General features: G+C 37.4%; 1 protein-coding gene across 1 annotated transcript in view; it reads right to left on the bottom strand.

The window, feature by feature from the left end:
- Window positions 1-26,657, bottom strand: part of kntc1 (kinetochore associated 1) — a 125,107-nt gene that overhangs the window by 62,142 nt on the left and 36,308 nt on the right. Inside the window, exons 21-39 of the mRNA XM_080208349.1 lie at window positions 26,284-26,395; window positions 23,868-24,011; window positions 23,718-23,774; window positions 22,366-22,467; window positions 20,094-20,213; window positions 19,447-19,590; window positions 17,275-17,373; window positions 17,078-17,181; window positions 14,268-14,370; window positions 13,688-13,822; window positions 13,210-13,326; window positions 11,404-11,476; window positions 11,256-11,323; window positions 9,970-10,256; window positions 9,572-9,744; window positions 8,882-8,979; window positions 6,049-6,193; window positions 2,167-2,223; window positions 533-696 (exon numbers count right to left, since the gene is read on the bottom strand). Coding sequence (XP_080064475.1) covers window positions 533-696; window positions 2,167-2,223; window positions 6,049-6,193; window positions 8,882-8,979; window positions 9,572-9,744; window positions 9,970-10,256; window positions 11,256-11,323; window positions 11,404-11,476; window positions 13,210-13,326; window positions 13,688-13,822; window positions 14,268-14,370; window positions 17,078-17,181; window positions 17,275-17,373; window positions 19,447-19,590; window positions 20,094-20,213; window positions 22,366-22,467; window positions 23,718-23,774; window positions 23,868-24,011; window positions 26,284-26,395 — 2,302 coding nt within the window. The remainder of the gene's footprint in view (window positions 1-532; window positions 697-2,166; window positions 2,224-6,048; window positions 6,194-8,881; window positions 8,980-9,571; window positions 9,745-9,969; window positions 10,257-11,255; window positions 11,324-11,403; window positions 11,477-13,209; window positions 13,327-13,687; window positions 13,823-14,267; window positions 14,371-17,077; window positions 17,182-17,274; window positions 17,374-19,446; window positions 19,591-20,093; window positions 20,214-22,365; window positions 22,468-23,717; window positions 23,775-23,867; window positions 24,012-26,283; window positions 26,396-26,657) is intronic.

Genomic DNA, 26,657 nt, shown 5'->3' with positions numbered 1-26,657 from the left:
ATGGTGACCACTGCACCCCACCCCCAAAATTTAGTGGTGGCTCAGGGATTAACTTGAGGCTGCACGGCTTTTCCACATCCTCGAAAGGCCGGCCAGCAAACCTTATTGGATTTTCTGATGGCCTCCCCCTTGTCAGACATTGAGCCTTATTCAGGGACCTGGCATCGCAAAAAAGGGGTGCTAAATGTGGGGAAGGAGTGACAGTGCCCATTTTGACTGCATTGAACAACCAACTCCCCCACTCCCGACCACAACTATGCCAAAGAATTGATGGGGATTCCCATCGGTTCTCTAACCGGTAAACAAAACGATCAGCCCAACAGAAACCAGTTTCATTCCTTATGGTATGCAGATTGTGGAATTGCCAAAAGTAATTTACTTTAATTGAAAGGTAGTATAAGGCAGCATATTCCATGCAGCTGATGTGCAGAGATATTTTGAAATAAACATTTAGAGATAAAATTACAGCTAACTTAGAAAGATTAGCAGAAATAAATATTTATCAATACAAAATACTGGCATGCTAACCTACCTTTTGGGTCAAGTCAGAATTCATATTGTTTGACACAGAATGTTGATGACAGTTTCCAAAAGAGTTGATGGTTAGCTGCAAAGCTAGTTGCAGCTGACTATACTCTTGTAAATTCTGTAGCAGGATGGTCATGGGTGTAGATACTGGTTTCAAAGGGTTCTCACCTGTACATAAAAGATTTAAAATTTCTGTAAGCATCCTTTCTTTTTTTTTTAAAATACTATACACACATAGTGATCCATGAAACAAATTGCTGCAAAATCTGGGGGGGCCCCATTTCCTGTCACACTGTTGGGTACACTTTTCCTTTCTAAGACAAACTTGGAGAAAAGGGTACACAACTATACAGTTGATTAATTTACCATCTTCTATGTAAATGCATTGCTATATTCACAAATAGTTTTCAATAATTTCCATAATTGGCATTATCTTGAACCTAGTAATCATTGGATCATTAGATGTTATAATACATTAACGAGGGGTGACCTGATAGAAGTTTTTTTAAATTATGAGAGGTATAGATAGGGTGAACAGTGGAAGCTTTTTCCCAGGGCAGAAATGATAATCACAAGGGGCCACAAGTTCAAGATAAGGGGGTAAAGGTTCAGTGGAGATGTGCTAGGGAAGTTTTTTTTAAACAGAGGGTGGTGGGGACCTGGAACGTATTGCCAAATGAGGTGGTTGAAGCAGTTACGTTAGCCACATTTAAGACTTATCTTGATAGGCATATGAACAAACGGGAAATAGAGGGATGTAAGCTAGATAGGACACGTGATTGGCACAGGCTTGGAGGGCCGGAGGGCCTGTTCCTGTGCTATGATCACTAAGATACCAATTCTGGTTGGACTCAAGTGATCATTCTTCGGAGCCCACCACATGTACACATGACAAAGGCAGAAGCAAGTTTAGGCTGAGCTGCAATTCCCCTGAACAGTTGAATGGCCCATTTATATAGTGCATGTACTCATAGCTGAATGATGGCAACATCAGACCAGGAACCAATAAAGGACAAGATCTCATGGATCACTGCTTCAAAAAAACAAGGATTAAGAATCAACCTCAAGAGAGAGACTGTGAAAAAAGATTTATAAATCCCTTACCGCAAGTGTGATTTTTCCAACTGTCTAGTCCAAAATTGTGTAGGTTAGATGGATTGGACATGATCAAATTGCAGGGATACGGAAGAGGGTCTGCCTAGGTAGAGTGATTTTTGCAGAGTCAACACAGACTTAATGGGCTGAATGGCCTCCTTCTGCACTGTAGAAATTCTATGGATTCTAAATCAGTCACCCTATTACTTTTGAATGACATAGCAAACATTACCAAGTACAAGGAACAAGGAACATTTGTCCAGTGGAACTGGGTTAAGATTGACCAAAATTTATTTTTTTTTGCAGATGTTTACAGTCATAGGAGTTCCCACACATGTGCGACCTTTGACCTTCCAAGTGGTAGAGATTGTGTATTTGCAAGGTGCTGTTTAAAGGAGCTTTGATGAGTTGCTGAACCCAAACTATAAACAGGGAGTGTGCAAGCCACTTGTCATCCCTTTTAACAGGCAGTTTTAACATTAAATGATACTTCAAACTTCCCATGTATAAAGATCATTCGGTTTGGTTAACGATAAAAAGTACCTTCTACACCTGGGCTCAACGGCAAGCATATGCATTCCAACGGATAGAGCTTCTTATCTGCATAAAAGAAGAACTGTGTCAAAATGATCATCATCTAGATGTTAAGATTATATACTAAATCTCCTTCACTTTACCAGATGTCACGGGACAGTAAATGAATTGCACTTCAGTTCAATATGACTCACAAAATCTGTAACACCTTTTTATAGTTGCTGAGCAACGGGATTTGCAAACCAGCAACATATGGTTATGGAACACTTTGTTCGGAGTACAAATAATTTATAAGTAACAGTCTAAATTTTATACAAAGAAGAACGAGCTTCAAGTATACCAAAAAAGAACTTGAGAATAAAAGTCTAAGATGTTACTAGTTTTATTTTAAATCTAAATATTACAATTTTATTAATATATAAAGAATTCAAGGCCAACTAAATCCTGCCTTTGCATTTTGTTTCTTCAGATGTCCATATAATTAGGAGGACTTCTTTTATATACAAAATATTGTCCATGGACAATATTCTGTCTATCACTGCAGAATTGGTTAATAAATGAACGAGTTGCGTTACCAGGTGAATATGGTAATAGTAATAAATTGTATAGTAACCTGCTCCTCCCTAATCGAGGGATTTTGTTGATAAAAACAAAATGCTTTCAACTATGATTTTCAGACTTCACAGCTAGCATTTTTAATTTTCTGTAGTATTACCTGTAAATGGAATAATTTTAGCAGCTGGATGAATGCCAGATTGATGTACTTTAACTTGCCACTGTGAAGCACAAGAACATGAAGCATCTGAAGTGCAGACAATATTTATGAGAATGGCTCCAATGATGGAGGACTTCAGCTACAAATACAGATTTGAGTATCTGGAGCTGTTCATCTCAGTAAAAGATTTAGGGGAGATCTGATAGAGATGTTCAAAATCACGAGGGGTCTCGACAGTAGATATGGAAAAACAGTTTCTGGTGACAGAAGGGATGAGAACCAAAGGAATTGTACTCAATGCAAAATGCAATTGAAGAAATGGCAGTTTGAGGAAAAGGCTTCTTTTTAAAATGCAGCAAGTGGTTCAAATCAGGAACATAGCACCTAAGAGCATGGTGAAAGCATTTTCAATCATGGTTTTCAAAAGGAAGTTCAGTAAGCACTTGGAGAACAGATTTGCAGGGCCACAGGTAAAGGGTGGGGAGCGGGACTAGCTGAGTCATTGTTGCAGAGAGCTGGCATGGAGACATCAGATCAAATGACAATCTCTGTGATTTAATATTCTATGATTCTAGGTCATCAGATACAATAAGACTTCTGGCCATGAACAATTTGTGCTGTCATGGATCCACTCTAATTTATCCAGTCTCCTGAATATTTAGTAACATTTCCAAAGCAGAAAACTCAAATTCCTCTCACTTAAGCAAAAAATATTGTTCAATAGTGTTTCACACAACAGAAAACATTTCTGACAAAAGGAAAAAGACAAAAAGATAGCTGAAATGTAAAAATTTACAATATCAATCACTAGAAATTGAAAATAACTGCCCTTAAAATATAAAACATTTCACATAATTGATTATTTTTGATGTATGAGCAGACCTTCTGTAATTGATAATGGAAATAGATTTAATTTATGATTTATTGCATTTCTTTGGTTGCTTTTTAACACAAACACAATTGTTTCATTTATAAAGTTTTTTTCCATAATCAAGTCAATAATGCAAAAAGGAAAATTGTTTAAAAAAAATACACTTTATCAATGGAAACATCCCAAAAAAAACTCAGCACCCCATCACCATTTGCTGAAATGCCTATAAATGATTCTATCAACCAATCATTCTACTATTAGGAACAATATCAGTTTGGAGCATTAATTTAGATTAGAAAAAGATGCAAGTATAATAAGCTACTATTCTTGCCTCTATTTGATGGTTGCTCCAATATCACTTCTAAACTACTCACTTCCTTGACATTTGCAGAAGCAGGGCACAAATACTTTAGCCAAAAAAATTTTCAATATTAATATAACACTGAATTAATTAGCTGGGTTGGTGCCTGTTTTCATTGAAGAATCCGATTGTCCGGGACAATTTGCACGACTAGCATGGGAATAATATTCTGAAACTGGAGATGTAGGAATGTCACTCTGCACTGCATTAACGGAATCATTTTGTCTAAAAGCAAAATAGTCACCATAGAGGTCTTTCTTATTAAGAACATAACATAAGAAATAGGAGCAGGAGTAGGCCATCCAGCCCTTCGAGCCTGCCCCGCCATTCAATAAGATCATGGCTGATCTGTCGTGGCTCAGTTCCACTTTCCCGCCCTCTCCCCATAAACCTTAATCCCCTCTCCTATCAAAAACCCATCAACCCGTGTCTTAAAAATATTTAGCGAGGCAGCCTCCACCACTTCATTACTATTTATTATTTTCTGGGATGTGGGCATCACTGGCGAATCCACCATTTGTTGTCCATCCCTAACTGCCACTGAGAAGGTGCTGATGAGCCAGCGTTCTTGAACAAAGGCAGTCCATCTGCTGTTGGTACACCCATAGTGCTAAGTTTTGATCCAGCGACAGTGAAGGGTGACAGCCAGGATGGTGTATGGCTTGCTGGGGAATTTGAAGGTGTTGGTGTTCCAATACATCTGATGCCTTTGTCCTTCTAAATGGTACAAGTTACAGGTTTGAAGGGTGCTGTTGAAGAAGGCATGGCAACCTATTGCAGTGAATCTTTTATATGGTTAACAAGGCTGCCACTATGTATTGATGGTGGAGAGAGTGAATACTTAAGGTAGTGGATGGGCAGCCAATCAAGCTGTCTGATTAGTCCTGTAAGGTGTCAAGTTTCCTGCATGTTGTTGGAGCTTGAATCATCCAGTCAAGTGGAGAGTGTTCCATCACAAGCTTGACTTGTGCCTTGTAGATATTGGACAATTTTTGGGGAGACAAGAAGTGAGTTACGCATCACAGAATTCCAAACCTCTGCCCTGCTCTTGCAGCCACAGTATTTATATAGCTGGATCCAGTTCAGTTTCAAGCCAAAGTTAACCTCCTGGGTATTGACAATTCAGGATTTGTAGTGCTACTAAATATCATGGGGAGATGGTCATTGCCAAATTTTGATATAGCAGGACACCTAACAGTGCCTGCTGTTTAATTAAACCTGACCCTGCCATCTTCAGCTGAAAACATTTTCATGCACTAATTTGCTGAAAATGCAAGATGATAATGGTGCAGCATGGGCAACATGACATCTGGAGTTTGAGCAAATATAGTAAGAATCAGAAAATATACAGAAGGATTGAAAAGGAAATGCAAATTAGAGTGGACAACTTAGTGTCAAACCAGATACAAAAAGAGAAATAAAAAAAAATTGGATTAAGGGAAAGAGGAAAAGTAAACCTTCAAAGATATTTAAATCTGTTTTTTTTTAAGAAATTACAATCTAAAGGAGACTCCACAATTCTAACAGTTAATTTTCAATGTCAGAGAAGTTGACTGGCAGTAATTAACAATTATTACATGTAGTTACAATAATTACCAAGTATTACATTGTTAAAAGGGTACAAATGCAAGAAGTAAAAAAATGCAACAACGTGGAGAATTTAGTCCTCATTTACCACACATGTATAGCAGCTTCAACATTCAATGCGTAACAATGGTAAGTCACAATGTAATGCTTATTTTTTCAAAGCTAATTGCAGAGTGAATGCATCTTGGATACTGGACATTTATCTTCAGCCTTGATCTTTGCCTAAAATTGCTGTACATATTTACACACAAATAAAAGCAAGTGCCATGAGTCTCATCATCCAACATAAGATTTTACACCAAAAACAAGCTAGATGAAATGAAAACAAGTCAGATATAAAACATGTAAATTGTTTACCTGGAGAATATGGCACAAATGAGGTTGTAATTTCATACATTACAGGCATCACTGATAAATGATCAAGCACAATGCCATCCTCTGTGAAAAAATCTTCAAAGGTCCATTCGTCATATGGGTCTTTGTCAGTTTCCAAAGTTGTCATCTTCTCAAACAGAATTATGCAGGTTAATAATCTAACAATCTAAATAAGTAAAATCAAAAGATTCTTATTCCTCAATAAACAGAAACACTTTTAAACCCTGGGAACTCAAAGCAAGTCTGGCAGCATGTCTAGAGAGATTAATAAAGTTAACTTTTCAGATAAAGAACTGGAAAAAGTTACAAGTTTTAAGACTATAACATAGTTTAAGCAAGTGTAAGGCAGGGATGGAATATAAAAAAGGAAAGTTTGCATTGAAGAGGCCACACCTAGAGTACTGTGTATAGATTTGGTGATCTTACTTAAGGAGGGACCTACTTTCATTGCAAGTAATTCAGAGAGGGTTCACCAAGCTGGTTTCTGAGTTGAAGGGTTTGAGAAAAGGTTGAGCATTGGTATACTCATGGTGTTTAGCAGAATGAGCAGTGATCTTATTGAAACATACAAAATTATGATGGGGCTTGACAGCGTAGATGCTTCGCCCTCTTGGGAGGATCTAAAACTTGATGGAAGAGTTTCAAAATAAGGGGTCTCTAATTTATGAGGGCTGTTAATTTTTTGGAGTTCACTTCTCCAGGAAGCAGTGAAGGTGGGATCATTTCATATATTCAAAGCTGAGTTAAATCAGATTTTTAATTGACAGAGAAGTCAAGGGTTATGGGGGCAGGCAGGAAAATGGAGTTAAGGACACAACCAAATTGGACATGATCTTATTGAATGACGGAGAAAGCTTGAGGTTCCAAATGTCCTATGCCTGTTCCTTTTTCTTATGCCTAGGAGGAGGAAGAAGAAAAAAATAAAAGGAAGGATGGAAGGCAGAGATTGACTGACAAAACAGATAACGAAAGGCAAAAGAAAGTGGTAATGGGACAAATAAAGAAACAAAATGATGGATTGAGGAGAATAGCAGAATCACTCTCAAGAACAACTTTCTGAAAAGACAGACAAGGGTTGTGACCCAAAGTTACTGAACTTAGTGCTGAATCTAAGGACTTTGTCTAACTGAAAGAAAAGATGCTATTCCCAAGCTTATGTTGAATGGTATTAGATGTCAGAGTGGGAATAGGAGTGGGTGGAGAATTAAAGAAGCAGACGACCTGAAGTTACATTTGCAGACCGAACTGAGGTACCTCACATTGCAATCACTCTATCGCTGTTAGGCGCCCCACTATATAGAAGAACTCACCACGAGGAACAAGTACATTGTATTACACTGAAAGTGAAAGTAGATCATGTTGCACTAGGAAGGAGTGTACAGTGAGAAGAGCAGAGATGAAAGGACAGATGTTACATATTTTGCCTGGGAAGGGAACGGGTGATTGCAGAGTGTGCCAGAGCATTGTCGGGGGGGAACAATTGCTCAGAATGCTGAAAGGGGAGGGAAGCAGAAGATGGGTTTAGCGATGGCATAATTTTGGAGGATCTTTAAATTAAAGTAGACACAAATATTGCTTGAAAATTCAGAAATTACATCTTAAAACATGTGTAGTTATTATATATTCTGATATAGATTGAAATCTAGTGTACCACACAAGGTCACACTTCTTTTGTTTTCTGGGATAATAACTAACTTGCAATGATGAAGGCTTGTGATTATAATGATCCTTGGCACTCAGAACAAGAAAAAAATCTGGCAAATACCTAAAGCCATAACAGGGGTGATGCCAAAGTTCTGATAGAGACACATTCCAAAATGGAAAAGTAAAGAAACTGGAATTTAAAAAGGTCCTAAATTGTTAGTGGTCTTTCAAATAGAAGTTGGTGAGGTTTATAGACGTTTAAATAGATACAGCTTATCTAAACAAGTCCTGCAAATCCCAAATTAAACTTCAATATTTACACCTAAATAACAGATTTAGAATTAATTAACTTTCATGGTTATTAACACTAGCTGTATTGGAACTTCTGGACCACTGTCTTATGAAAATTGAGATATTTACATGTAAACTGGTTCAAAGAAACTTTCATATGAATCAGTTAGAAGAAACTATGAGTATTTGACAAGATATTAGATGAAGAAAGTGTGATGTGTTTGAAAGAAAATGCATTTAACATGTTCCATTTATTTATATGCAAACTGATAAGATTAACATATATTCAGTGTACTGCTCAATAGTAATTGGATTTTCAAAATTTATTTGTTTTCAAAATGCAAGCAAGGCTTGAATTACATAGAACATTTGGGAGGTCAATCAGCCCAACTAGTCTATGCTAATTACTGTTCATCCTAGATTGCAGACTTTGTGGTGATGGTGCCCCCATTGTGTTTTATAAGGACAAGTGCCTTACATATTGTAATGTACAATATTCTTCTTCTGATAAGGCAAAGCATCAAGAATTTTAAGGCCAAAACATGTAATTATCGTAAATTAGCAATACTTGAGATCAGTTTAATTGCTCGAGCTATGGGTTAGAGCCCAGACTTCCTTTTTATTAAAAAAGGTGTTGAGGTTAGTCAGTTTGCTTAATTAAAATACCAGCTAGAATTATTTTATTTTAATTGCTGGGTGAACTTGCAGACACAAAATACTGCCTTGATTTTATCACTTTAAAAACAAGTGGAGAAATTTTCATAGCAATAGAAAGTGTGATGAATAAGAAACGCACACCAGATGCAATGTTATTATTATAGATGATTATTTTATAACAGGCTAAGAATAAATATTTACGTAACAAAAGATCACTTCATACCTTAGTTCTAAATCCATAATCATCAATTAGGCACTGTCTATAGATATCCATAGCAGCACGAGTGCTTTTACATAATTCTTCACAGTCAAGCAGAAGGTCTGTAAAAGAACATTGAAATTAAATTGTAACACTTCTGTTATGTTTTAGTCAAGAAGTTTAAATACAAGCTGAGAGCAGACCTACAATGCAAAATGTCTGTGCAGTAATGGACCATACACTGGAATGGGACCAAATTTCATGTTTATAATTCATTATAAGGTTTCTGTTCTCAGTGTCAAACATAGCTCCTGCACTACAAAGAGTGAATATAAACTCAACCCAAAATATGACAGGTCTCAACTACATCATCGTCAGTAAACTACATTTCATTCTAATTAGAACGGGCGCTGGATACACAGACTTTGAACATTAATCAGTAAAGGAAATAAACCAATTATCAAACAGTTAAAAGTTACTAACTTCTCAGATACTGATGCTGCAACAGATTTCCACTGTTAAAATAAGTTTGACACTAGAGCAATTACTACTTAAATAAAAATAAATGCTTTGGGGCAAAACACAAGTATCGTCCTTTATTTTGTCAAGTTAAGAAAAACAATTTCAAAGGTAAAAAAAATCCAAGGATAAGAATCTAAGTGATAAAAGCTAGCTGTCATTAGGGCTAAATTAAACATCTCAGAAAGAAATTACCAGTGCTGCAGATAGTGGTAGCTTGGCAGGCTAATTCATAAATAACTGCAGGCAAGTTTATTCCAGTTGGAATTATCATGGGAACATTACTTTCCAACATCTGACATAATTTCTGTGCCACATGGAACAATACTTGGCCAGTCTGGTGATTTTTGTGCTGTCCATAAAGCTCACTGCATATAAAAAAGGAATGAAAAGGAGAAAACAAAATTTCAAAAACGTTCTATCTTCATTCCAACCTGTCAGACATCATTACCTGACTAACAAAATTGCAAAGAGCACTTTCTAGTCATTGAAGGGCGCATTGATTCATACACACAATGACAACACATACAATTAGATAGTTCTGCCAAATCCAAATGACAAAGTTTATATATCAAGGTTTCTATAATTCCTACCTGCAAATATTTACAGCCTCTCCTATATTCCCATAAGCAAGTGCCCTCAATGCAAGTTCTGATAAAACATTCTGTTCTGGATTTTGGAACAGGAGAGACAGTTTATATAGTCTGCTCTCCGTAGAAGTCTTCACATTGCTGTTCGGGCCACCTGTACAATCCGGTTCCCTTTCTGACTTTGAATTGGACCACATACTTGCATAGGCTTGAATCTGTCCATCATACAATTGAGAAAGCACTTTGGGATTCTCATAATCTTTCAGTGGAATAAATACGTCAAAATACTCCTGAAAACCAAGGATGAAAGGTCAGTAATAATTAAAAATAATTAAAATATACAAATGTTTCAAGTGTCAACTTTTGCTCGGTGTCACATCTGGAGTGAATCTTGAACACATGATTTTCTGATTCAGATCTTCAGCACATCATATAAGCTGAGATTTAAATGCAATGCTCAGGAAGTGCTGCATTGAGAGGTGCCATCTTTTGAATGAAATATGAAACCGAAAGTTATTGACCTGATTGCTCAGGTGGATATAAAATGTATATATCACTATTCAATAAAGAAAAGTCCTGGTGTGTTGGTCAATATTTATCCTTCAATCATCATCACTAAAACAGATTATCCAGTCATTTAATGTTTGTGGAACTTTGCTGCCTTCTGTGTTCCCCCAAGTTAAAACAGTGCCTTCGCTTCGAAAATAATTGTTGACACTGAAGCTATTCTGGATATTCTGAGATTGTGAAAAGACAACTTCAGGAATAAAAAACATTTTCTTTTTACCTATTGCACAGATAAGCAGATTTGCTGGAAAGGCAATTTAGCACTATGCAAAATAGAACAGCCTAACATTGCAAGCCATATCACCAGAATATTGTAGCAGCCTCCAAGCCAAATAACACTGTTAAAGGCATTGCAAACAGATGGGGCGGGTATACTGTGGAACGATTTTTTTTACTTTGGGCACCCAACATCAAACTCCACATTCCAAATTAGCCGTAGTCAGCACAACTGAATGGTCCCCCGCTTGCATTAACACTGTGCTCAACTTCAATTAGATATCTTAACCTCAATAAAAGCAATACATCCTACTGTCTTAGTTTTGACCACTTCCTGTACAAACCACACAATGGTTTCTAAATGAGGTTGCACTGAACCCTGAGCAGCTTTGTTCGATAAACTTCGACCACTAGGAATTTGGTAGCGATTTTCAACAGGACTTTATTTGAATTAGTTGATCCAAATATTTTGAGGCAAACATCAAATGATACTACATAATAATTACCTGTAAATTTGCAATAGTTTCAAATTTATTTAAAAGATTTTCCCACATTTCCTTTTCGATAGTGTTTCCTGACAAAATAAAACATTTCAGCGTTAACATAATGCAAAGCTAACATTAGGTAAAAGTGTTTAAGTACACAGAAAATTACCCTTTTGATTCCTCAGCAAAAATTTAATAATCTCCACCATTGTCTTTGCAATTGACACCAGATGCCTTTTCCACTGAAATATAAATAACACAAGATTAATTGCTAGAATCTGCATATGGTTATATACAGAAATACTTTCAGAAGGAAAACAGCCTAAAAATTGATGTCAGGCCTGTCAGTAGTGAGATGTGGAATACTTCAAAGGGGTAGTAAAAAATGGTCTTCTGAAAACTGAAACTGATGCGCAATCAATTGTTAGTTTTAAATCTGATATTGATAAATTTATGTTAAAGGTATTATGAGACATGGAGCAAAGATGTTGATAGATCACAAGGCGGTGATGGCATAGTGGTGTTACTACTGGATTAGTAACCCAGAGACCCAAGACAACGCTCTGGCAGATGGCAAAATTTGAATTCAACACAAATCTGGAATTAAAAGCCTAATGCTGACCATGAAATCATTGTTGATTGTTGTACAAACAAAAAATCTGGTTCACTAATGTCAAGGAAGGAAATTTACTCATATCTGATCTGGCCTACATGTGGCTCCAGCTCCACAGCAACCTGGTTGACTCTTAAGTGCCCTTTAAAATGGCCCATAAGCCACATTGTTCAATAGCAATTAGGGACTGGTAATTAATGCTGGAAACACAGTAAGAAGTCTGACAACACCAGGTTTAAGTCCAACCGATTTATTTGATAGTGAACTCACAAGCTTTCGAGGTTCAGGTGAATCTGACGAAGAGGTAAACCTCGAAAGCTTGTGAGTTTACTATCAAATAAATCGGTTGGACTTAAACCTGGTGTTGTCAGGCTTCTTACTGTGTTTACCCCAGTCCAACGCCGGCATCTCCACATCAGCGTTAATGCTGGACCAGCCAGCAACATCCATATCCCATGAATAAAAAAGCCATGACACCCCCTCCCAGAGGTCCCCCTCCTGCCCAACCCCTTGGGCATTGCCACTTTGCCCAGCGGGCAGTGTCAGGGGGCCATGCTGGCAATACCCAGGGGGCAGCACCCTTACCCCCTAATCCTCTGGGGGGCATCGATTGCCTCCCCCCTTCATTTCAGTGGGTTGGGCCTCTAGCTCCCTGCAAGGGGGGGAGCTATCATGAATCCCACTGGAATGAACCACTCCTGGTGGGGTTGGGGAGGGTGGGAGATGTAGCGGACCTGGAGGCTTCAGTCCCGGGCCCACTAATGGGATTTAAAATACATTCAAATGAGCATTTCCAGTGTGGAGCTGACAGCACTAGAAATCCAGTTGCCAGAGATTCACAAAGGCAACTGCGTCCAGCGGGAGGCCCACGAAACGGCCTCCGCTCTAGTCTCCCAGCCCGCTGCACGACAAATGCAACGCAGCAATCTGGGATAATTACCCCCTACATGTAGCTTTGGCAACCTTTGGCAAAATGAGTTGGGATATCACCTCATGACCTTTTCACATGACTGCACAAGATTCAAATTGGAGTTAACTTCTCATCTCATTAACCAAATACTTTCCCAATACTGAGCATCAAAACTCAAATTGAACAATGGTCACTCAAGCAAGGTAGTTATTGCTCATGGCACCATTCCTCAGAAAGCAGGCAATGGCCACTGGATGAAAAAGAAGAATGATAGTTTCTGAAGATAAACAGCACCAACAATGCATGACATTTACAATCTGGGCTTTTCTTTATCTACTTGAATATATCTTTACCTACCTGAGTATATCTTTATAAATCAGAATTTGAGACTTAGTCTATCAATCAGAAGCACAAAGGTGGCATTTGTTCAGTAATTGTCATCATGATCTTACCTCAGGATCATCAGGTTGGTTTTGAATTTTCAACTCTGCCCAAGTGACCAAACGCATTACGGTGGTCTCAACTTCATTCCACGAAAGAGACTTCAGCAAACTGAGACATTCATCTCTCTTTTAACAAGGGAGAAAGGCAGGTTTGTTCATTTATTTCTTTGTCTAAATTATAAACCCTGGATGAAAAGCTAAGGCTAAAAACGTGGGGCATCAAGGTTAGATAAAGCAAGACAGAAATCGAGGGAATTCAGGGAGTAGATTGGGTGACACAAATCTTGGCTTTTAAAGGCCTGCAGAAAGGGAAATTCAAGAGTGCTAAGCAGAATGTGACAAAGAAAATTTGGCATTGATATCTCAGTCTGTCAAACAGACATTAACAAATATACAAACGATATAGGACTTTGAAAAAAAGTTGTGAGCAGCAGAATTCAACACATACCACCCCAACACAAATGTGAATAGCTAAAGGAATACTTACTTTGTCATTAGATGCCAAATGTTTTAAGTGGAGAAAGTAAACTTCAACTGGGCTCAGTAGATAGGCATGAACCACTTTCAAAGCATCATCTAATGATGATGGCAGGCCCTGTTTCAAGATGAACTTTACCAGCCACTAAGCAAAAGAACAGGTCAGTATTAATAAAAAAGAGGGAATGGTAAAAGAGATATTTCTCTTAAAACTAGACTCCAAAAGGGATATATTAGGTGTTGAAATGAGGCAGCAGTTGCTTTTTCATAAACACAACACAAAATCCTAAAAGTACAAATACATCTCAAAAATATATCTCCAAAACAATAAGATAAAAAAATTAATTAGTTCAATAATTCTTGACTAAAGATATACAATGGCAAATAAATAGAAAAAAAATAGTTCAGTAAACAAATTTAAACAACTTGAGCAGCTTTGTTTACAACAGAATGACTAATGTGACTCCAGTTAAACTTTATTTTTGATCTTAGAATCCATATGCAACTCTGCAATTACAATTTACTCAGAATCTAGTCCTTTCAATAGGTTCACACACAATTTGTTATTAATATTAAGTTCACGATCTTACCATAATTTCATGATCATTGAACATGTCAAAGTTCCGTATTCCATATCCTCTTAATAGCTTCTTCATCTCCATAAGCCTGTAGCTTTCTTGCAACAATTTCACTCTATCAACAATATTATTGGTTATTTATCAACCATTTTGAGTAAAGTCTGAAAGGAACTCACATGACAAATGAGAAACATTTAGTTGTAACTGATTCTAACTTTATCCACGTGGAATCTAGTGATGGGAGACATAACTAACCGCAAGTCCTGATTTAATATAAGTATTTCAAAATCATGATTGAGATCACTTCATAATCTCACACTATATGCCTTCTTCATTTCTATAAATAACTTGCCACAAATAATAAATTGAGTTCAGCATCCAAGTACAGTTGCCGATAAGTCAGACCAAGAATATTGGGTCGGGTATTGAATTATTAGATCTCTCCCAGGACAGTGCTGGGACACCAATTATTATATTGCCTTGGTTTATTTAAAAGCATATCGCCCATAAATTCTCCAAATTCAGAAATCAGATAAAGAGAAGATTTGATTCAACATATATCCTACAGTCAAGTAACCCACTATAAATTGTGGAAGAACAATGAGCATTGATGAAACAGTAACCCAATAAGAAAGTCTGCGATGTGGCATAACTTACAAAGAAAACTGAGGAGGGAAGAGAAAAAAAAAGACACTTATAAATTGGAAATTAAGCAAACTGGTTGAACTTGACCTCTCCATCCGAAAATAGGTGTCTTAAGAGAAAATGGAAGGATTACATTTATGGAAGCATTTTTAGCCAGCTGGGATGTCCAAGTTGATAATGACTGACATCTGTTGGATTTTCTGCAGGGCTATTTGCATTCTGAATTGATAAAATAGGAAACCCTCTTCCCATGAAGTACTGATGTGGTCCAGGATCCTCGGTAGCCTCCTGTTGTCAAAACGTCATCACCAGCTATACTTCCCTGTAAGTACTAGAGTTCTAATTTTGAGTAGCTGTTAAGTTCATATTAATAAGCCCCATAGAGTTGAGTTCTTTTCCTTTTAAAGTGTAGACATACTAAAACACAAAAAAAAGTTTATATTAAAAATATGTTAATATTTCCAACTGTTTTCTCTAAGCAGGGTACTCAACGCAAAAATGTGAGCTGTTTTATCAATACCTTCCCACTGTCACAAATCCAGCATGAGGATGTGTGCTGACAAATCTATAGCAGTTAGCACCATTCTGGACTCCTCTAGCCTGGAGCACAACTTGCAAAATATCCAGGCTTAGATTGACAGGTAGAAGGTGCCACAAAGATCCCACATAAATGCTATAAAATGAATCCCACCTAAAAGGAGTGGCTCAACTACTTCCCGTAATCCTGACTAGTAATTCAAAAGCACATGCAAATTCTCTGGGGACATGGGTTCAAATCCCACCATGGCAACTAGACTTGAAAAGCTAGTCTCGGTAAAGGTGACCATGAAACCATCATCAATTATCATAAAAACACATTTTGGAGAACTGAGATGCTCCAGGAAAGGAAATCTGCCATCCTGACCTGGTCTGATCTGCATGTGACTCCTGATTGACAGCAATATGGGTGACTCTTGACTGCCCTCTGAAATGGCCAAGCAAGCCACTCAGTTCAAAAGGAATTAAGGATGGGCAAAAATTAATGCTGGTCTTGCCCACATCCCATGACCTTCATTAGCAGCATCCTCAACATTCTGGGGACACCTAGTGCTATTCTGCTATCCACAAGACTGAAGTCAGGAGGGTGATGGAATACTGATCAATCACACGATCAAAAAAAGACTTCTGAAACTCCATTCCAAGAACAAAACAGACCAAACAAAATCCTGCCACAACACAATATCCAGCCCTGCTCCATCATAAGACATTGTGATTCCAAGTACATACTATAGAATACACTGCTGCAATTTGCCAAACTTTTTCCAATAGTGTCACCCAGCTCAGTATTCTTTTTAAGTTTAAGTTTATTTATTTAATGTCACAAGTAGGCTTTCACAAGGGTGGCATGGTGGCACAGTGGTTAGCACTGCTGCCTCACAGCGCCAGGGACCCAGGTTCAATTCCCAGGTCACTATCTGTGAGGAGTTCAGACATTTGCCCCATGTCTGTGTGGATTTCCTCCAGGTGCTCCAGTTTCCTCCCACTATCCAAAGATGTGCAAGTTAGGTGGATTGGCCAGGATAAATTGTCCATTAGTATCAAGGGGATAGGCAAGGTAAATATATGGGGTTAAGGGGTCTTTGTTGATACAAGCATGATGGGCCAAATGGCCTCCTTCTGCACTGTAGGGATTTTATGATTAATACTGCGATGAAATTGCCCACCAGTTTAAAAAAAGTACCATCAGAAGAGAAAGGACAGAAGTAACAATCTCATGGGGATACCATCACTTCAAAATCACAGACTATCAAGTACTGTTGTTTCTCTTCCCACACCTAGCAGTGCACAAGGCAGACTTTTACCTGTTCCCATAGCAAGCTGTTTCCTGGAAAAGGTCACTATCCTGTTGCTAGTGACCCATAGCTTGAGGGGTGCCAATCCACAACTAGCATAGCTGACCAGGAATCTCTCCCACTCTTACTGCCTGTCATTGGCACATTGAAAGGATTTTGCATGTAGATACTCAACCTGTTGTCCACATTATGAATGCATGTTCTTTGGACATCAGATCCTGAGGTAGGACCCAAACCTAAAGCTTCTGGTTCAAAGGCAGAGATGCTATCCACTGCACCATAGGACCTGCAATCTCAAGTATTGTAACTATATAAAATTTGCCATAATATTTAAAACATACATACTTGGGATGATTCTTTTCCAAATGCTGTTTGACAAGTTGTTCTACTGCATCGCTCCAAGGCACTACTGCTCCATACATTATCTGTAGCACTGCATCAAAGATCAGCTGTGAGGGAATATCACCGTTATCACAAAAGACTAGATGAAGAGGGAATAAAAATCATAAAAGTATTGGTGTATTATAAGGTAGTATACTTACATCGATTTTAGTCATACAACCCAATACAGCCATTGCTTTGGCCTCCCATGCAGTTTCAAAAAGAGAGGCCGAACGTGAACTACATCGTTCTAGCAAATCCTGTTTAAAACAAAGCAATAATGTGTTTATTTTAGCCATCACAATCATTTTCAAACCAAAGGTGTATTCTAATTTGAGACTATGAAGTACAAGTTGCACTGAGGAAACCAAAAATACAGTTATCCCTGTAACTTACATTCATGACACAAGTCCAACATTGGTACAAATCAATTCCATGTTGGGCTGTTGTATTTTTGTTTTTAAATGCAGCTCCTATCCAGTATCAGTACCAAAGCTGACACCAGAACTAAGTAGAGTCAGCAATCCAAAGAAGTCTTGCAACTGGCTTTATCTTGGGCCTTAACACCAGATTTAGACTTGAATTTTAGGCTTTGCATCACCATTAAAATTCTGGAGTAGAATCCACCATTACAGGGAGTTAGGCTACAATTCAAGTGATCATCATCCAGTGCACAAAAAGTTAAAACAGCTACTCTGCTTAACATGGGCTTAAAAATATTTGATAAAGAAAGAGGCTATTGCAAAAGGAAGTTACTCAAAAATTAGTTGTTTTGTAAACTTAATTGCTACAAAATCCGTACAGTGCAAAAGGAGACCATTCGGCCCATCAAGTCTCATCAACTCTCAGTCGATGGGACTCGATTCCAAGATTCCCATCCTCATTCTCAGCACTAGCAATTTAGCTGGTGCAGATAGCAAGCCCACAACCTGCACCATCAACTTGGCCAGTTCTGTTGCAGCCATCTGGAGAAACAGATATCTGGCCATCTTGTTTATGTTAAAGTTGTCAGATGGCCTCATTATGTATGCATGGTTCCAAGACTCATTAAAAGATTAGCTCTGCAGGGATCTGTTTAGACAGGCTGAGGTCCAGTTAACTTTGATTGGCCAACAAATGTACGAGGCTATAATAAATTCTTTGATTTTTTTTCAATATCCACGCATTTATTCGGATGATTAAGATCTGTGAAGTAAGGGAAAGCTTCTATTATTGGAACAATAAAAGGCAGCATCTGACTGATATTTTTAGAAAGTTGTAAGAACAGTAGATTTCTTCAAAGCATATTTCCAAATGGGTGTTTTTCTTCAGTCTTTGCCATTGTCATTAAATGGCACAATGGTTCTGTAACTAATGAATACTAGGTGAATGGGCATGGAAAAGGCACAGTAGACAAATATGGGAAATTGGGAGCGGGGGGTGAATGAAGGGATGCAAGGGGCAAGAGCTACAGCTTTAATACAACTGGACAGAAGTCCCAGAGAATCAAGGCCGGCCTACTAACCAGCCTACCTCGGCACAGCTCTAAGCTTCTTTGAGGGTCAGTGGGCCTGATTATTCTCTGGAGCAATAATGATGCATGGACCATTTATATGGAGATGGGCCTGTTGAGTCGAGAAATTTCCTGACTTGTTAGCAAAAACTGACCCATAATTGCACTGCAAAAAGGGTAAGACAGATTTTCACAAATAAATTAAATGTTTCAAACAATAAAATATCCGCCACTTGAAGGATGAGCAAAAGAACAGGTAGAGAACACTTTTTCTAAGGTAAATTGCAAAGGGAGACAAAGGTACACAAATTTAAAACAGTATAAATTCAAATTTAGAACGACTATCAAGAAGTTATTTTTACAGTATCTAGTACATGGAATGGACTTCCAAATAGGGTAATGATGGCAAAATCCCTACAATGATTTAAGAACAGGATGCTCCTGAGCTTCTCTGGATCCATTAGCCTAGATAGGATGAATGATCTCCCTCATCCTTAATTAACTTGTAAAGAGGGCACAGCAAGGAGACTATCTTAATGATAAAAACACATTATTCCTCCCCAAAACTCTTAAAATGAACATCGTCCTTCAATTTTTTTCAATTGCATATTTTATTTTTGAGTATAACTTAATGAAATACAATTACAGAATTATATATGAAGCATATTTTTAAAGGTAATAAAATTTAAATTACTACACCTACCACTGCCCAATACTTTAACTGCAATGCCATAAATTGTTAAACTGGAATTAATAATAAAACATCCTCTCAATCAGGTGTTGCATTTGTGACATAAAGAACTTTAGTCATGGAGACACTATACAATAAAATAGCACTCACCTTTATGTAATGCAACAGCAGCTCCTCCTTTTGCAAGTTATGTTTAGTTATATAAGGCTGTATAACCTTCTCGAGAGTTGATGGAATAAGCTCTGGAGCCAAAACCCTATCCAACATCCGAAATACAATTGTTGTTGTAGTTTCCTAATAAGTAAATGAAACAGTTAGCTTTTCAGTGACCTGAAATGTTATAATATTGAAGTACAAATTGAGATAAATCACCTTGTCATATACTAATTACACCATCTGAAATTGAATTTAAAAACATGATTTCACAAGTTTCATTGGAGTAGTCACTGACACAATGTGTAATTAATTTACAAGTAATATTTAACAGAATTGTGAACAAGAACAGTTTGTTCCAAATTCAGTGTCAGTTAGTTGATCAAGTGCTGATAAACAAATATTAATTGAATCTGAATGTTCAGCTAACATAAAGCTCAGAATTACTTTATACTGCATCTTGTACTATGGAGATGTGATGGTACATTATAAACCTTAAGGACTATTTACAATGAAGGAGTAGAACAAAGATGACTCATTTGGACCACACTGGATTTTTTTGTTTAAACATTGTTCAAATGCACCAATTCTGGATATACAAAACTAACAATCCATTTTCCTAGCCTATGTAAAATACCACCTACTTTTTCAAACTCCGAGAGTGCCAGTCTGCAGTTGTATTTTCTGTGGAGGTCAACAAGCTCTCGCAGATTATTAACTAATGTCTTTAACTGGTACACCTCCTCACAATCAATGTCTTTTTTCTAAATTCAGGACAAATGAAACAGAAAAGCTGTATCACGAATTCAAAACAATTCTTCACCAGTGTAAAAATCTAAAATTGTTAGCTTTTTAAAAGTTCATCATGCCTCTCCACACACAATTTCCCACTTTCCCAAAGGCAGCAATGCACATTAGGATGTAGCTCCATTCATATTTTTCTGCCTTTACATTCTCACTACTTTACACACTTTGAACACCCATAGAAACACTTTCCAACTTTAAAATCAACAGATCTTCGTATTCATTCTTTGGTTTACTTTTCTCATTCTAAATTTGTTATATTGAATGTAAAGACTTCTTTGAAAATTCCAGTTATATTTTATGGGACAAAACGGTATCAATGGAAATTAAGAAATCTCTACATATTTCATCTCTCCACAAGAGATAAAAATGCCCATAATTTAACAGTTAGCTATATTTTATTTTGGAAGTGGTCAGGTAACAAAAAAAAAAGGAAGTTTAAAGTTGGAAGTTTATTTATTAGTGTCACAAGTAGGCTCACATTAACACTACAATGAAGTTACTGTATAAATCCCCTAGTCACCATACTCTGGCATCTGTTTAGATAGGCTGAGGGAGAATTTAGCATGGCCGCTACATCTAACTAGCACGTCATTTGGACTGTCCAGAGCACCTGGAGGAAACCCACAAAGACACAGGGAGAACATGCAGACTCCACACAGACAGCGACCGAAGCCGGGGATCAAACCCAGGTCCTTGGCATCATGAATGGTTCAACTGTACAATGGTAAAAATAAAATTAAATTTCAGGAACATTTTTTTTAACTCTTATAGAAAAGCACATTTCATCTATTTTCCATAAGGGCACCATTCAGAGATTTTATATTCAAAACAGGCACGTGTTCTAGGCACCAAATTACATTAGCTTGCATGGTTATTTCCAAGTAAGGGATTTTAGAAGGCGGGATACACTGATGCACTTGATAGGTTAACAAACGTCATTCAATATCATCATCTAGGCAGTCAGCACTGCTGAGTATCTACATAGGGACCAAATCTGTTTGGAAGGTAATTCACACTTAGTCACGTGTCCTTAAATGTCAACACAGATTGTCAATAAAGGAACCCACCTAAAGCCATAAAAAGGAACCAACAGCCATCACTGAACTTCAACCCCATCACAACATTAAAACACCAGAGTCAAAATAAAACAAAAACTTGATCCCCAAAATACAAAAGTGTATTGCTTATTTCAGAAAGCTTTTCATGCCCAAGCAACTACCATTTTACATCACTGCTCAGAGGTTCCACCTGTATAATTTTTCAAAAAAGAAAATGACACATGCAAGAGCCAGCAGCACACTGAAGCTGGGAGACAAGTGATCTTTAGTGTATATTTCTATGTTCTGTGTTGCATAACTTTTAAGTTGCGTTTTACAATTACAAAGGGGGTCAAACTGGATGGACCACTTCTGAAAAATAACATGTAATCATTTGAATGTTAAGAGTAAAGCAAAGGTGTCTGCCACCTTTTGGTATTAAAAAAATGCCCAGTAAACAAATTTCTCTGCTTGCAAAGCTAAGCTAGGTGCCTCTATTAAAATGCAAGACCAAGTTTTCAAGAGCATGAGCGTTTTGCACACCATCTTGACTATCTGTCTAACCCAGAGTTCAACTTAAAACCTTGCACCCAAGTCACTATTTTCATTTACTCCCACCTCCACAACACTGCCTGCCTCAATCGCACAAATGAAACCCTTTTCCATGCTCACATCAAAATTCAATTTGTCCCCCCACTAGTAAATAAATGAACCCATTTAAAATTTTTACTTGCTGCACCCTATCATGCACTAGGACCTCTACATGCATCAGCCCTCTCCTGATCACTACATCAACTCCCTATTCCCCAATGTATTCATTTCATCCTGATCTACAAATCCCTGTGCAGCTTTACCTAACCCTATACATATCTATTTAACACTTCCTCCAACTCTTGGCACCAACAGTGAAACAAAAGGAATGTGAGAGCTTTCAGCTGTCTGAAATCTCAAATTCCTTTCCTGTACCTCATTGCTTTACCTCCTTTTGCTCCATGCCTTTGAATGCCTGCTCAAATTTTGCACCGAGTTAAATCAAATTGAAGAAAATACAATAGAAATGAGTCAGTCATACTAATGGGATCCAAAGTCCGGAAGTAACGAGCTCAAGTTCACTTGGTTTCTTTGCTACAAAGTACAGTTCTGCCATCTGCAATCCATTTTCTGGCCACTTTGCCTGTAAATATATGTTTAAAAAAGTGGTGGCAATTATTATAAATAATAATACTTCAATATCCGCAACAGCTTTCCACTTTGCTTTAAACTTTTAAGGCACATGGGCTGAGAAAAACAAATTTAAAAATCAATGTAGATTTGGTACACGTCCTCAGGTTCTGGATTTAAGTTGACAAATAATCCTCATTATAAACTTATCTTCATAAAGCCCCTTTAATGTAATAAAACGTCCCCCAAAGCATTTCACAAGGGCAATTGTAAAACAATACTCAAGACAAAGTCACATAAGAAAATATGAAAATTTTTTTACGGAATGTTTTAAAAGGAGAAAGAAATATCAGAGAAACAAGGAGGGCAATCCAGGGTTTAGGGCCTAGACAGCTGAAAGCACAGCAGCTTGTGATGGAGCAAAGGAAATTGGTACTGTACAACACAGAGATCATATAGCCTTCTAGTCATGGAGACGGTTACAGAGATCGAGACTGGAGAGGCCACACAAGAATGAAAATTTTAAAACTGAGGCAAAGTCAGACCATGAGGCTATGTAGGTCAGCAAGCACAGGTTGATTCACAAGTGGGACTTGATGCAAATTAGGATTTAGGTAACTGATAAATGGGTGGCTCACAAGGAGAGCATTAGCATAATCAAGATGAGAGATAGCAAAGGCATGGATGAGGGTTGCAGTAGCATGTGGACTGAGACATGGGCAGGGACAGGCAATGGTATTAAAGTGGAAGTAGATCATCTTGGCAACAGAGAAGATAGGATCAAAAATTCAACTAAGGGTCAAATAGGACACCAAGATCATGAACAGTCTGACTCAGCCTCAGAAAGTTGCCATGAGACAGAAAGGACCATAGAACTGGCTTCAATCTTTCTGATATTTAATTGGAGAGAATTCCAATACTAGGTGTTGGATAAGCAACATGTCAAAATCAGAGGGAGTGGGAGTGTGGTATTGCTGAGGTAAAGCTCCATGTTGTAAGCAAACACTGAATCTGATGTTCTAGATTTAGGTGAGACATGGAACAGTTAGCTTTCATATCTTTCTTTGCATTTTAAAGCATCCATGTTATTTCATTTTTGTAAGAGTTAACTTTCACCTTGGAAAATATATTTTGTAGTTTTTAGATTTGGTACTTGGGAAAAACAATTTAAAATTATTTTTGATGCTTCAAATCAAAATTGTCAATCTGCTTAAATCTTTAGGGTTCTGTAATCCAACGCATCCAAACTATAACATGCATTACCTTCTCAGTTAATTCAAGACTGCGGGCTCTGTGCTCCAACCATTTGACCAGAATTTTCTACAGAAATTGAAGGAAACAAAACCATTACACCCTGTGCAAAGTGGAAAGAAATATACTTCTTTACTGCAACAAGCTACCAGGTATCATTACCTTTCCCTCAGGAACAATCCTTAAAACAAAGGGAATGATGATACTTCTGAACCAAGGCCAGAGTTCCTGTGAAGGGAGGCTTGCAGGAAGAGAATCTAACAAATTCTGTAGTCTTTTTAAATCAAATTTGTATTCAAACTCCACCTGAAATTGAAAAACAGTCTTAAGAACAAAGCCAATATTATTCATTTTACAACTGTAAAATTCAATAAAAATTCATGTCAATGCCACAAATATAACACACACTTAGTGACAGATAGAAGATTGAACAGAATATAAAGGAAACAGCAAAGAATAACAGAAATATTAATAGGAAGGGAAAAATTAAGAGTACAAGAGAAAGCTAGCTAGAAATATAAAAACAACTGGTATGAATTGCTGCAGGCACTGAAAAAGGAAAAAAGTAAAGTGAGCATTTGTCCTCTAGAAAGTCAGGGGAAGTAATAGTGGAAAATAAAGGAAATGGCAGATGAGTTGCACAAAATTTGCATCAGTCTCCACTTCATAAAGAATACAAATAACATCTAAGAAACAATTGTGAATCGAGGGGTCTTAAAGTTGTGACTGATGACATAGTAGATGCACAGGCTTTTAAAAAAATCCTTAGATTCTGGAAAGATCTCATCAGATTGCAAACAGTGAATGTAACTCCTCTACTCAAGAAAGGAGGGAGACAGAAGGTAGAAAACTATAGGCCAGTTAACTTAACATCTATCATGGGGAAAATGACGGACTCTATTATTAGAGAAGTTACAGCAGAGTGCTTAGAAATTCTCTCATAATCCTAATAATTTTCAACATAATCAGGCAGAGTCAACATGATTTTAAGAAAGGGAAATAATGTTTGACTAATTCATTAAGAGCTCTTTGAGAAAGTAACAAACAACATGGATAAAGGTGGAATCTGTGGATGTGCTGTACTTGGATTTCCAGAAGGCATCCAACGTGCTGCATTAAAGACCACTGTACAAAATAAAAGTTCATGGTGTAGGGAAAACATATTAATGTAACAGAGGATTAGTTAGCTAACAAGAAAGAGAATAGGCATTAAAGGGTCGTTTTCAGTTTGGCAAGGTAATGATAAGTGGAGTGTCACAGGAATTAGTTTTGGCATTTTAACTATTCACAACTTATATCAATGACTTGGATGGAGGGACCCAATGTATGGTTGCTAAATTAGCTGATCACAAAGAGAGATGGGAGGTAAGTTGTGACAAGGACAAAAGAATTCTGCAAAGCAATATAGTTAGGTTACGAGGCAAAGATTTGGCGGATGGAATATAATGTGGGCAAATGTGAACTTGTCCTTCAGTAAAAGCAGAATATTATTTAAATGGAGAGATTGCTGAATTCAGAGGTAGAGACGGATCTGGACATCCTGGTACATGAAGCACAAAAATTTAGTATGCGGATACAGTGAATGATTAGGAAGGCAAATGGAATGTTATATTTTATTGCAATAAGAATGGAGTATAAAAGTGAGGATGTTTTGTTGCAGATGTACACAACATCGGCAAAATCACATTTCAAGTACTGTTTACAGTTTTAATCTCCTTATTTAAAGGAGGACATAACTGCATTAGAAGCAGCTCAGGGAAGGTTCACAACTGATTCCTGGGGTGAAAAGTATATCTTATGAGAAAAGTTTAGACAGGGCAGACCTATTTCCATTGGAGTTTTGAAGAATGAGAGGCAACCTTATTGAAATATAAAAGATCTTGAGGGGATTTGACAGGGTGGATAGTAAGAGGATGTTTCCTCTTGTGGGAGAGACTAGAACAAGGAGATAGGTTTAAAAATAAAGAGGTCTCCCATTTAAGACAAATGAGAATTCTTTTCCCCCTCATGGGTCATGCATATGTGGAACTCTCTTCCCCAGAAAAAAATTGGAGTTTGGCTCATTGAATATTTGTAATGCAGAGGTAGATTCTTGACTAACAAAGGGAGTCAAAGGGTTTCAGGGATAGGCAAGAAAGTGGTATTGAGGCCACAATCAGATCAGCATGATCTTACTGAATGGTGGAACAGATTCAAGAGGCCACCTGTATCTGATTGATATGTTTGTATAACATGTTAAACCAGTTGGATTTTTAGGACAATCTATCTTCAGTTACTTTTACTGGGGGATACCAGTATGTTTTATTTCCAGATTTGAGAAAGAAACTGAATCAAATTATCAAACTGGAATTTGATCTCTCATTCCCTCGATTAATAGTCATGCATTATAAATAACTACACCACTTTTTCCCAGTCAGATGAGAAAGAACTTTAATACCATCAGATTAAAATGTCATATGACACATATCGACCTGCAAGCTTTTGACTTAATTAGTTGGATTTGAACACAAATCATCATTCACTACACCACAAACCGACAGCTATATACAAGACCAAGTAAACATTCAGCTCATATCACCTGGTGCCGTAACCAAATGTACTCTGCACATTTCTGATTTCCCTCCTGGAGCTGCAATAGAACATCACTAAAAAGGTCCTCGTTGTTTACAAATTTGATCCAAGCAATACCACTGCAAAAGAAAAGAAAAAAATCAAAATGTTAGGCACCGATGAACTAAATCCACCAAGTCCTAAAAACTAAAATTTCAGCATCAGTACTGCACAAATTCAAGCCTCAGATAGGTCAGTGGGTCTGACACAGCCATATAAGCCAAAAGATTCTAGGTTTAATTTCTGGTCTAAATTGACCTCAGAATTTAATGGGCTAGAGGACAAAAGGGAGACAGATTTATCAGAGTCTCCACACTTAAACTACTATTTCACCTATCTTTG

Source organism: Carcharhinus amblyrhynchos, chromosome 20 (assembly GCF_965287045.1).
Source record: "Carcharhinus amblyrhynchos chromosome 20, sCarAmb.v2.hapA, whole genome shotgun sequence".
NCBI classification, from domain to species: domain Eukaryota; kingdom Metazoa; phylum Chordata; class Chondrichthyes; order Carcharhiniformes; family Carcharhinidae; genus Carcharhinus; species Carcharhinus amblyrhynchos.
This window is presented reverse-complemented; position numbering and strand designations above follow the sequence as displayed.